The sequence below is a fragment of the Aquila chrysaetos genome, chromosome 5 (assembly GCF_900496995.4).
Source record: "Aquila chrysaetos chrysaetos chromosome 5, bAquChr1.4, whole genome shotgun sequence".
In the NCBI taxonomy this organism is placed as follows: domain Eukaryota; kingdom Metazoa; phylum Chordata; class Aves; order Accipitriformes; family Accipitridae; genus Aquila; species Aquila chrysaetos.
In genome coordinates, this window is record NC_044008.1 from 39,593,400 (window position 1) to 39,605,855 (window position 12,456).

General features: G+C 61.2%; 1 protein-coding gene across 1 annotated transcript; it reads left to right on the top strand.

Moving 5' to 3' along the window:
* Positions 1-367: 367 nt before the first annotated feature.
* Positions 368-9,846, top strand: LOXL1 (lysyl oxidase like 1). Its single transcript, XM_030015568.2, has 7 exons — positions 368-1,445; positions 6,307-6,415; positions 7,777-7,914; positions 8,219-8,375; positions 8,468-8,563; positions 8,760-8,875; positions 9,252-9,846. The coding sequence occupies exons 1-7, from the start codon at positions 389-391 to the stop codon at positions 9,256-9,258; spliced, it is 1,680 nt and encodes a 559-aa protein (XP_029871428.1). The 5' UTR covers positions 368-388; the 3' UTR covers positions 9,259-9,846.
* The last annotated feature ends 2,610 nt before the right edge of the window (positions 9,847-12,456 follow it).

Here is a 12,456-nt window from a genome sequence, read left to right on the forward strand (position 1 = left end):
TGCACCACGTTGCCCCACCAACGCTCCCCACGAGAACTCAACCCGAACACCGAAGGCGCGTTGAAAAGCGTCGCGATGTGAAATTTCAGGAGTCGCTGTGGGTTTGGTTTGGGTTTGGTTTTTTTCCTTTAATATCCCCAGGGGATGCGTTTCGCCGGCAAGGCAGCAGCACCCTGCGGCCCTTTCCTCCCGGCTCCCGCAGGGCAGGATCCGACCCGGGGGGCGGTCCTTAGGACCCGGCGGCGGCGGCGCTCGCTCCTCCGCCGCCTCCCCGCTTCCCTCCGCCGCCGCCGCCGCCGCCGCCGGGGAGCGCGGCCGCTCCGCCCGCCCCGGGAGGGGAGCCGCTCCACCGGGGCTGGGGGGGGGAAGCGGCGAAACGGCTAGCGGGATGGAAGCGGGGGGAGCTTGGGGGTTGTGGGCAGCGCTGGGTTGCGGGCTGTGCCTGCTGGCGGGCGGGCAGGAGCAGGGAGGCGGCGGGCAGCCTTGGAGGCAGCTGATCCAGTGGGAGAACAACGGCCGCGTTTACAGCTTGCTTAATACCGGCGCCGAGTACGTCCCGGCCGGGCAAGAGAGACCCGGAGGGAACCGGTTGTTGTTGGCGGGAGCGATGAGCGGAGGAACGGGCAACGTTCGGCGGCAGGCACCGGTGGTACCGCCGCGGCCGGGCTCCGAGACGGTGCGGGGGCAGACGAGGCATCCCTTCGGTTTCGGGCAGGTGCCCGAAAATTGGCGGGAGGGACCGGTGGGCGACAGTACCGCTTCGCAACGGGTACGGCCCGCCGGCCGCTCGCGCCAACCTTCCTCCTCCTCGTCGTCCTCCTCCTCCTCGTCCTTCGCCTACGCCTCCGTCGGGCAGCCGGCGTACCCCCAGTTCCCCTTCGCCCCCCAATACGAGCCCTACGAGGCGCCCCGGGCGTACGACGAGGCGTACACCTATTACCGGGGCGCCGGCGGGGCGGCCGTGGCTTCGGCGGCGGCGGGCGCCAGCGTGGTGTACCCCTTCCAAGCCCGGGCACGCTACGAGGACTACGGGGAGGAGCAGAGCCCCTATAGAGCCCAGGGTTACTACCCGGCGGCCGAACGCCCCTACGTGCCCGCCGCCCCTCAACCGGTCGACGGGCTGGACCGCCGGTACTCCCATAGCTTGTACCACGACGCTGGGGGCTCGCCGGAGCAGGGCGGCCCGGACTCGTACGCCAACCGGCAAGCCGCCGGCCACGGCGTCGCGTCGGCGGATAACCTGCAAGCTCCCGCCGGGACGGGGTACGGGGGCCAGTACCCGCCCTACGAGCCGCAGCCGCCTTTTCGGGCGCCGGAACCTTACGGGGTTCCTCGCCCCGAGCCCTACCTGCCCGCCAGGAGCCCCGAAATGCCGCAAGCCGTCCCCGATAGCCAAGCCCGGGTCAGCGTGGGCAGCGTCTACAGGCCCAGCCACGGCGGACGGGGTGAGTCTGGGGGCTACCCTGGGGCGGGTGGCAGCTCCCCGGGGTGGGACGGTGCCCCGCGTGCTTCGTCACCCGGGGAGAAGGCATCCCCGAGGGCAGAGCCCTCTGCACCCACGGCTGGTGCCAGTCGCTCTCCCGGGATGCTGCCCCGGTGCTACGGGGACAAATGCGGCCGGGCGGCCGCCGAGGGGCCCCCAAGGGGCTGTTGGAGACCCTCCGTGTTTTGGGAACGATGTTCGAAGGGGTGAAAAAGAGGGGGGAAAGGGAAGGGGGGTGAAGGAGCAAGTCCCAGCGGGGTCTGAGCTTGGGGTGGGTCTGTGCCACGTCCCGGGTCATCCTGTATTTGTGGGGTGCGCCTGTGCCCCGTCCTCGGTCGTCCTGCCGGCACGGGGTGGCTGCGTGCCGTGGGTTGGGGGGCACGCTGTGCTCCTGGGGTACGACAGTGCCGCGTCCCGGGTCGTCCCGGCCGTGTGCCCCTGTGCCGGGGCACGCTTGGTTTACGGGTGGATCTGCGCCGCTTCACCCGGGGCCGATCACCCCCGTTGCCCGCCCCGTGCCGGCCGCAGCAGGGGACCAAGGTCGCAGCAGGGACGCCGTCGTTTCACGTCCTACTGACCCCAATCCTGATGAAATCCTGTGGCTTTTGGCTGAGGCTTGCTGAGAGTTTTTTTGCTCCGTGGTGAAATTGGAAGCAAGGCTGGAGGGCGTGAGGAGCAGCAGCCTGGGGGATCTGTTCCCTGCCTGTCCCTCGGGAAAGCCATCTCAGCTGGAGCCTCTGACCTGTCTGACCCCATAACCCATCCAGCCCCGTCCCTGGTTTCTGGGAAAAACCCATCCCAGAGGGTTTGCACTGGGGGAAGCGTTCGTCCCAGCCCTGCCCCATTGCGTGCGAGCAAGTAAACACAGCGAGAGCAGCCGGGCTGGGTCAGCCCGAGGTCCGGCCGGCCCTGCCGAAGATGTGTGCGAAAGAGCTTGGGGACAGCGTTTGCGCGGAGAGGATCTTCCTCCGCATCTCCCACTGCCTCGACGGGAGCAGCCGCTCCTGCCGGGCAAGGGATGCAAGGATGAGGGATGCAGGGACGAGGGATGCCGGCGGTCCCGTGGCTCCGGGGAGGGGTGCCTGGGGACGGCTGCCCTGCAGATGTCCCGAGGCGACAGAGGGAAGCGGGAAGATGCCTGCCAAGCTTATCTTCTCCCTGTTGGCAAAGGCTGTGTCCTTCGAGGATCCCTGGAAGCTCGGGCAGGAGGTGGAGGTGCTGCGGCTCTGCCAGGGGGATTGGGGTGCTCGCGGGTGGGTGGACAACCCTCGCTGGCCAATGAGCCCAGCAACGGGACACCCACCTCTCGGTGCAGAAGCCCCCAGCCTCCTTCTTCACATTTTTCCTTAATAAATCTAAAGAAGGGACTGAAGATCATCCGACCAGTCCAGGGAGGTGGCTCTCTGGGGCCACCCCACTGCCTGGCCTCTCCTCCGGGTCACCTGCTGCTCTCTCCAGCCAAGCTTTGTTTGGCGAAAGCTGTCACCTCCCTGGGGGTCACCAAAAAAACCTCCAAGCCTGTCACCTGCAGGGCCACCCTTCAGGCAGGTTTCTTAATTGGTCAAAACACTTTATAAAGCCGAATCAGATGTTAATTACGCGCCTAAGCTCTTTAAGAGCCTCCTAATCCTGGCCGGCTCCGCCAGGAATGCGCGGCATTCCCAGCCCCTCGCTGGGGCACCTGGGGGGTTAATTAAGCAATTAGATCCCACCGGCTTTTATGAGGGGGTTTACTGGGGGTCGTCCGCCTCCCTCCATCCAAACCAGCCAAAGAAGACATCTTAGAAGGTGAGAGCTGAATTAGTTTCCAGCCCTAAATCTATAGGTGGCCAGGCCATGGCGGAGGTGGGAGAGGATCTTCTCATGTGGCTTGGTCAAGGGAAGGGGATAAATGCAGCAGACCGGGCTTTGGCAAGGAGATGGGGAGGAGACACCAAAAGTCTTCACGTCTCCTGCTCACGACCGCTGCAGAAGACCCGAGCGTCACCCAAGTCTCGCTCGGGAGCCGAGTCGTCTCATGCAAAGGAGGTCATGGCTGGTGAAATCCAAGCCCACGTGGCATCTAAGCCGTGGGGACAGATAGCCCACCCCTCCTCGTGGGGTTCAACCGAGGTGCCGGGTCTTACCGGTGCTCCCTGCTTTTGACCACCCCCCAGGAGGCATCTTCAGGGGCTTCCTCACCCCTCCCCAGACCCCTCCTCTCTGCTTTCCTCCATCTCCAGCAGGGTTTTTTTTTGCCTTTCCCTCGTGCGAACGGGTCGCCCCGGGTTGGTTTTTGAATGGGAGCGGGTTTTGGAAATCCCACGGGGTGATGGGGATTTCGGTACCCACTAAGCTTGACTCGTGGTGGCTCCTGAGGATGCCATCACCCACGGATGGGGCACCTGAGCCAGGAGGTGACACTCTCGCTGGGAAAGTCTCCCTTTTGTGGGCTCGGGGATGGGTTTGGGTTGATTTTCTTGCTATCTTAAGGCATTTAACAACCAACCGGGGACTGCGGGAAGATTCAGTGGCGCTGGGATGGGGGGGATGAAGGGGTGCACCAGGACGTGCTGGAGGAGGGATGCCGCAGGGACGGGACGGAGGGACGAAAGGGTGCGTCTCGGTCGCTCGGGGGTGTCCCCAAGTCCCCATCCCCGCTGCTCACAGCCACCCCCCGTCGGTCGGTGGTCCCTGCATCTCCAGGGCCGGGACCCAGCACTTGCCGGGCACAGGGAGGCGAAGCAGCCGCCCTCTCGGAAAACTGCTGGAGCTGGGATTTTTCGGCTAAGCCCGGCACACCTGCACAAACAGCGCGGCGGGGAGCAGGCCTGCCTTTTTTTATTATTCTAATTTTCATGGCGAATAAGAAGGAAATCTTCTCTGGCAGCTCCCCGGGGCAGGCTGAGGGGCGGAGGAGGAAAAACAAACATTTTCTTGCTGTGGTTGTCCCTTTTTGGAGGCGATAGCGGGGGGCTGCCAGGCCCCCTGACTTGCAGGAGGTGGAAAAGTGCTGGCTCATCAAAAAGGATCAGGATTTGGCCAGCCCCTGATGGGGACAGTTCGGTGCCCTGCTGTGATAAGGGGACATTTGGAGGGTGGTGAGGCCGGATCCTGCCATCCCATTAACCCCAGCGATGCCGGCGCTTGCGGTCTGACCCTTCGCTGCCGGGCCTGAGCCGAAAACCAGGCGTGAGACCCTACAATAACAACGGGGCCATCCAGGGCGAGCTCCGTCGTGGGGGGAAAATAAAACTCCCCGTTGGTAAAGGAGTCGGGTTTCTCTCCGGAGCGTCCAAGAATTTATTATAAACAACAGCGGGGAGGAAAAGCTGGTTTATAAATGATGACAAATGTTCCTCTTGCAAGTGGGACGGGGCCCAGGGGTCTTTCTCCATCACTTTTTTTATTATTAACTTTTTTAAGGTGTGGGGGGGAAGTCTTTCCAAGCTCTCCCAATTTTCTCCCCTGGTGTGCGCGCCCCCCCCCCGGGTATTACATCAGCAGCGATGACCAAGCAAGCGGGGCAGGAAACGAGCTCCAATGGAGTGACGTGATCCCTCGAGGGAAGGCAGGCCAAGAAACAAGAAGGCATTGTTCTTTTTGCCCGTGGAAAAAAGGGAAAATAGGGATAAAGAAATAGGAGGGGAAAAAAGGGAAACGTGCTGGCAAGTGTCTGGGTGCAAAGGGAGGAGCTGATGTGGCTGGAGCCCCCCGGTTCCTTGAAAGGGGATGGGGATGAGGACGGAGATGAAGATGGGGATGAAGGTGGGGACGGGGATGAGGATGGGCAAGAAGATGGGGATGGGTGAGGGGGTGAGGATGAGGATGAAGGGTGAGGATGGGGATGGGGATGAGGATGTAGGCGAAGATGGGGATGAAGAGAGGGTTGAAGATGGAGACAAGGACAAGGATGGGGATGAAGATGGGGATGGGGATGGGGACAGGGACGAGGATAGGGATGGGGACAGGCCGGCGAGCTCGCAGGAAGGAGAGATGCTAAGCAGAGGTTATTGCGGAGCAGGGCTTGGCTTTGCAGAGGGCTGTGAGAAGGGAAACTGAGGAACGGAGCGCCTGGGGACCGTCCCCTCCCATCCCGGTCCTTCTCGAGGGGCAGATGTAAGGATGCTTTCTGGGTCGCTGGTCCCGGAGGAGCCTTTGGGAAAGGGAGGTGTGAAAGGGCGTTGCTGGGGGGGGGGGAAGCGCTGGCTCCAGCTGGGCTCCGTAATGCTTTTGGAAAGCGAGGCAGCCCCCGCCCGTCCCTGCGGCTGTCTGTCCGTCTGTCTGTCCGCAGCCTGCTCTGGCTTGGCCCCAAGCACAGGGCGACATCAGGAATTGAAGGAGAGGAGGGCTAAAGGCGCGGGGCGGGGGGGCCCTGGCATCAGCAGAGCGCCCACTCTCACCCCTGTTTTGGGGTGAAAAACAGGAAACAGGGCAGGAAATAGGGACCCCCCTTTTTGGGAGCTCTTGCCACCCCCCGTTCCTGGCTGCCACAGGGGTGGGAGTCCGGGGGCTCGGGGGGACCCCAGTAACCCCTCGCAGGGCGGCCGGCCAGGGCTGGGTGTAATCGCTTCCAGGAGGACGGGTTGAGCAATCCCGCTGTAGGAAAATGGAGGATTGGGATTTGCCAGCAGGAACCCGGGGTGGGGGGGGGGGGAAGGGGAGGGGAAGGGAAGGGAGGATTTTCCGTCTGCAGCTTCAAATTAAAAAAACATGGTGGTGACCGAAGCAAAACTTCCCCAGGAGGTCGGGGCTGGCTGCTTCGAGGAGGGCACCGCTGCGTCCCCAAGCCTCATCCCCAAGCCTTGTCCCCGTCCTGAGGGCTGTCCCCGTCCTCCTGGCAGGTCTCCCCGACTTGGTGCCGGACCCCAACTACGTGCAAGCGTCCACCTACGTGCAGCGAGCTCACCTGTACTCGCTGCGCTGCGCGGCCGAGGAGAAGTGCCTGGCCAGGTAGGAGCAGCCGCGGGGGGTGTGGGTTGCGTCCCGGGGCCAGGGGGAGATGGGGACACGGGGGGAGACGGGGGGGGTCCTGGGGTGCGGGGGAGATGGGGGGGAATGGGGGATGTGCTGGTGGAGGAGGAGGATGGAGGAGGGGGAAGGAAAGGGGAAAGGGAAGGGAAGAGCAAAGGGGAAAAGGAGGGGAAGGCTAGGGAAGAGGAAGGGGGAAGCGAAGGATGGGGAAGTGGAAAGGGGAAGGAGGAGAAGGGTGAAAGAGAAGGATGGAGGAGAGGAGAAGGAAAGGGGAAAGGGAAGTGAAGGATAGGAAAGGGGAAAGGGAAGAGGGGTGGGGGAGAAGGATGAAGGAAAAGGATGGAGGAGAGGAGAAGGAAAGGGGAAAGGGAAGTGAAGGATAGGAGAGGGGGAAAGGGAAGAGGGGTGGGGAAGAAGGAGAAGGATGAAGGAAAAGGATGGAGGAGAGAAGGAAAGGGGAAAGGGAAGTGAAGGATAGGAAAGGGGAAAGGGAAGAGGGGTGGGGAAGAAGAAGGATGAAGGAAAAGGATGGAGGAGAGAAGGAAAGGGGAAAGGGAAGTGAAGGATAGGAAAGGGGAAAGGGAAGAGGGGTGGGGAAGAAGGAGAAGGATGAAGGAAAAGGATGGAGGAGAGAAGGAAGGGGGAAAGGGAAGGGTAGGGAAGAGGGAAGGGGAAAGGGAAGGAGGGTGGGGAAGAAGGAGAAGGATGAAGGAAAAGGATGGAGGAGAGAAGGAAGGGGGAAAGGGAAGGGTAGGGAAGAGGGAAGGGGAAAGGGAAGGAGGGTGAAGGAAAAGAAAGGAGGAGAGAAGGGAAGGGAAAAGCAAAGCAAAGAGGAAATGGGAAGGGGAAGGAGAAGAAGGGTGGAGGAGAGAAGGAAAGGGAAGGAGAGGGAAGAGGGAAAGAGGAGAAGGATGGAGGAAAGAATGGGAAAAGGAAGAAGGAAGGGGAAGGAGGAAAAAGATGAAGGAGAAAGATGAAGGAGAGGAGCAAGAAAGGGTAAAGGGAAGCAGAAGGGGGAAGGGAAGGGGAAGAAGGATGAAGGAGAGGAGAAGGAAAGAGGGAAGGGGAAAGGAAAGGGCAAAGGGCAAAGCGAAGAGCAAAGCAAAGCACAAAGGAAGGGTCTGGCGGGTGCTGCAGGGCAGGGGACCTTCTCTCCCCTCCCTCTTCTTTTTTCATCATTTCCTTTTCCGCGGAGGAAACTCTCCCTACAGAGGCGATCGCTGGGGATTTGCCTCCCCAGGGGTGCCAGGGCTGAACCTGCCGGAGCTCCTGTCCCCCGGGGCTGGGGCCGAGGGCTGGGGGGGTTGGACGTTGGCATTGACCTTCCTCGATGTCCCCAGCACCGCCTACACCGCCGAAGCCACCGACTACGACGTGCGGGTGCTCCTGCGGTTTCCCCAGCGGGTGAAGAACCAGGGCACGGCCGACTTTCTGCCCAGCCGGCCCCGGCACAGCTGGGAATGGCACAGTTGCCACCAGTGAGTGTCCCCACCTCCCCTCCATCAGCCCTCCTTTTCATGGCAGTTTTAAGGCGTTTTTAATGGCGTTTCCCCTTTTTGTGGCTTTGCTTTGAGAGCTTGGGGCGGTGGGGGGGGGTGTTACCTTGCTTCCCCTCTTTGTCCCTAAAGCCACCAAGCTCCTGCAATTAATGTCCCCAAGGAGGGAGCTGGCAAGCTGGTGGGGACCCACGTTGATGGGTCCCAGAATCACATCTGGGGAGGGGACGGCACCATTTGGGGGGGTCACCCTGACTCTCGTCATCATCCCTCCCTCCGTCCCCAGGCACTACCACAGCATGGATGAGTTCAGCCACTACGACCTGCTGGATGCCACCACGGGGAGGAAGGTGGCCGAGGGCCACAAGGCCAGCTTCTGCCTGGAGGACACCACCTGTGATTTCGGCAACCTGAAGCGTTACGCCTGCACGGCCCACACCCAGGTGCCTTTGCGGGGGGACGGTGCTTGAAGGGCTCCTCGGGGTTTGCACGCCGCCCCCCCCAGCATACCCTGAACCCCCTTTTCTCCCCGCAGGGCTTGAGCCCGGGCTGCTACGACACCTACAACGCCGACATCGACTGCCAGTGGATCGATATAACGGACGTGCAGCCGGGGAATTACGTCTTAAAGGTGGCCAGGGTCATTGGGGGAGATTTTTAGGGGCAAACATTACCGATTTGGGGGCGGCTTGGGATCCTCTTAACCATCGGGTTCGGGACCACCCACTTTTTTTTGTGCCATCCCTTTAACACAGGTTTAGGCGCTGCTCGTTCCCCTTCTTAGTAATTTTTGGGGGTGTTTTTCCTTCCCTTTCCCCCATTTTTAGGTTCAAGTGAACCCCAAATACATCGTCCTGGAGTCAGACTTCACCAACAACGTGGTGAGGTGCAACATCCATTACACCGGACGCTACGTCGCCACGACAAACTGCAAGATTTCCCAGTAAGGAGATGTCCTTCTGTCCTTCTCTGTCCATCTCTCCTCCTCTGTTCTTCCCTTGGCCATCAAAAAAACTAGAGATGGGGGTCAGACCTGAGCAGTGTAATTCCTTTTTTTCTCCCTTTCATTTGGGTTTTCTCTGCAAGCATCAAAAAAAAAGCTGGATTTGGCCAGCGATGGAGCTTGGGGCTGGTGTCTCGCTCCCTTTTGAGTATTTATATTGAATTTCCTTGTTATTCCAGGGAATAATGAAGCTGACTTTCAAAAGAACCCCCCTGCCGCCTTTGAAATAACTTTTTTGAATGTCTTCCTAAGCGCATTTCTCAAATCCTGGGTTGGTTTTGGTTTTGGTTTTGGTTTTTTTTTTGTCTTCTTTCAGATCTTGATGGGAGCAGGGCCAGAGGGACGTCACCTGCCCCAGCCTCTGTCCCCCTCGCAAGAAAGTGCCTGAGCTGTCTCCTCTGTCCCACCGGAGACCCCGGAGCCCATCAGCAGCTCCTTGACACCCCCCCCAAGCCCCCCCCCCCCCATTTCTTCACGTTAAAAGGAGGGGAAGCGAGAATGACTCTTTGAAATATTTTTTTATACTTAACTTTTCTTTAACCTTCATTTTTTTTTTTTTCCAATTCCTAAGGGAAACCAATGCTGAGTTTTAGCTGGAATAAAGGCAGGGGCCCATAAATGCTGTATAAATGATGTAAATCGCATATTAGCAATAGAGAGCTCTGTAGTCTTTAACCCCTTCAGCATTTTTGGGGGGGGGGGGTGGTCTCCAGCAATGCCACCTCCCCGGGGGGGGAGAAGACAGCCCGGATTTGGAGCTGCTGCCCTGGCTGGGATTTGTTCCACTTTTAAAAATAGGGAGGGAGTCCTTGAGATGACTGGAAGTCTTGGTTTATTATTATTTTTATTATTAATATTATTATTATTTTCACGAGCTTTAAAACCAGAAATCATTAAAACACATTGCTTTTGAGGGTTCAATGTCTAACTGAGGCCGCAGTGCCAGGACAACGGGCATCGTGCCACCGCGACAGCCGCCCGAGGGATGTCCCGGGATGTCCTCGGGCCACCAGTGGGCTGGGGACCTCTCCGGAGGGGCACCCTAAGGGAAAGCTGTTGGCTTTTTCCCGTTGTCCTTTAATCCTGGATGCTGGGGGGCAAAAGCCACAACACATGGCGGGGGCGGGAAGGATGTACTCCCCGAGATGCCCCAATTATTCCTCGCTCCCTGCCCTGAGTGGGGAGAGGGGGCGTGGGACACGGCCACCCTCTCGGTGGCATCCTTTGCGCTTTGGGAGCCACAGCCCCGCCACCAGATCCTGCCCCCCCCCCCCCCGGCCACGTCCCCCACACCTTCTGTCCCCCATCGCCACCTCCCGCTCCCCACTCGTGGCCCACGTCCCCAGCCGCTCCCGCCCGCCCCGCCCCTTTCCCCACGCCCCGCCCCCGTTGTCTCCGCGCCCCGCCCCATGGATCCGCCCCTTCTCCTCGCCCCGCCTATTTAAGCTCCGCCCCTCGCGTTCGCGCATTGGGGTTGGTTCCGAGCGCTGCTCCGGCTCCTCCCGCTTCGGCTTCGGCTTCGGCTTCGGCTTCGGCTTCGGCTTCGGCTTCGGCTTCGGCTTCGGCTTCGGCTTCGGCTTCGGCTTCGGCTTCGGCTTCGGCTTCGGCTTCGGCTTCGGCTTCGGCTTCGGCTTCGGCTTCGGCTTCTTCGGCTTCTTCGGCTTCTTCGGCTTCGGCCGCGGCTTCCCCGCCCGGAGCAGCCGCCTCTCGTTGCAGCCGCCCCGGAGGACCTCGGCGGCGACGGTGAGTGGGGCCGGGGCCGGAGGGGGTCCCGTGGTGACAGCCACGTGGGTATTTCTGCCCAGCCCCGTGGTTTTTATTCCAGCTCCAGCTCTGCATTCTTTCCCCTCCAGCCCCAGGGTCTTTATTTCAGCTCCAGCCCCACGGTCTGTGTTTCAGCCCCAGCCCTGCTGTGTTTATTTCTTCTCCAGCCGTACAATCTTTATTTCAGCCCCCAGGGTCTTTATTTCAGCTCCAGACCCGTGCCATCCCAGCCCCAGCTCTGGGGTTTTTATTCCAGCCCCGCTGTGTGTATCTCAGCCCCAGCTCTCTGCGATTTCAGCCCCAGCCCTACAGTTGTTATTCCAGCTCCAGCTCTGCCACATCTCCGCTCCAGCCCCGCACTCTCAATTTCAGCCGCAGCTCCAGGACCTTCATTTCAGCTCCAGCCCCACACTGCGTATTTCAGAGCCAGCCCTACAGGTTTTTATTTCTGCTCCTGCCCCGCAGTCTCTCTTTCAGCTCCAGGGTCTCTATTCCAGCTGCAGTGACACAGTCAGTATTTTGGCTCCAGCTCTCTGGTGTCTCAGCTCCAGACACCGATGAACACACTGGCGTTCCTGGCCCAGCCCGACAATCTTTACTCCGGCTCCGTCGGCACAGTCGGTCTTTCCGCTCCAGCTCCGTGTCGTGTCAGCTCCAGCCCCACGCTGTGTATGTCAGAGCCAGCCCTACAGTCTTTATTTCAGCCCCAGTCCCACTATGTGTATTTTTGCTCCAGCCCCCCATACAGGTTTTATGTCAGTCCCGGCTCTACAACCTTTATTCCGGCTCCAGCTCCGCATCCTTCCAGCTGCAAGCCGCTCCTCTTCTCACGGCAGCGCCGGGGCTGCTGACGAGGTTGTAATTCAATCACTGTCATCACTCAAACATCAGGAGGAGCTGTCATAACTGGCCCCAAATCGCCTCGACTGGTGTGTCCTGAATCAAGCGTTGGCCCCCCCAGCGCCATTTCGCCCAGAGACTATCATCTCATTGAGTTTGGCCTGGTACATGCCAGCGTCCTGCACTTTGGGGGCAAATGTGACGGGACCCCCACCTCCGGCGAGGGTCCCACGGCCCCATCCCACTCCCCAACTCCCAGCTCCCCAAATCCCCCCCCCCGGTGCCGGGGGGGCAGTGCTTGGGAACTAGGGGGGCCCCTCCCGCGGGCAGGAACCAGCCCCCCCCCCCAAAGCTTTACTGTGCCGTGTTACACTTTATTACATGTCTAATGGTGACTGACGTTAGGTTTATAATAACACAACAAAGTATTTCCGACCCAGCCTCCCCACCCCCGCGGGGAGCCGGGCCCCGGCCCCGGCAGCGCCGCCCCAGCGCCGCGCTCCACGGCCTCCGGCCCCGCCCCGCCAATCCCGTCCCGCCAATCCCGCACCGAGGCAGCGCCCGACCCCGCCAATCCCGCACCGACCGGCCGCGCCCCGACCAGCTCCGCTCCGCCCAATCCCAGCCCGTCCTTTCAATCCGGCCCCGCCCCGCCCGGCTCCGCTCCACCAATCCGAGCCCGCCTCTTCAATCCGGGCCGGGGCTCCGCAGCGAGCCCGCTCCCGGTCACCGTTCGATCTGCAGAGCCGGGAACCGCCGCAGCTCGCAGCGACCCCGCGCCGCCGGGAGCTCTCCGAGGGACCGCGCGGGGACCGGGGCTCCCTCCGCCTCCGGCCGGGCCGCGCCTCCCGGAGCGGTGGCGGCGGGATCGGGGCCTGCGGGGAACGGGGGCGGCGGGGCCGGGGAGCCGGGCGGGG

Excerpts from the sequence above, each read along its gene's own strand:
- LOXL1 (XM_030015568.2), top strand. The coding sequence starts at position 389 with ATGGAAGCGGGGGGAGCTTGGGGGTTGTGGGCAGCGCTGGGTTGCGGG. Across the intron at positions 6,416-7,776 it reads GAGGAGAAGTGCCTGGCCAG|CACCGCCTACACCGCCGAAG; the intron begins GTAGGAGCAGCC and ends CGATGTCCCCAG. Across the intron at positions 8,564-8,759 it reads CGGGGAATTACGTCTTAAAG|GTTCAAGTGAACCCCAAATA; the intron begins GTGGCCAGGGTC and ends CCCCATTTTTAG.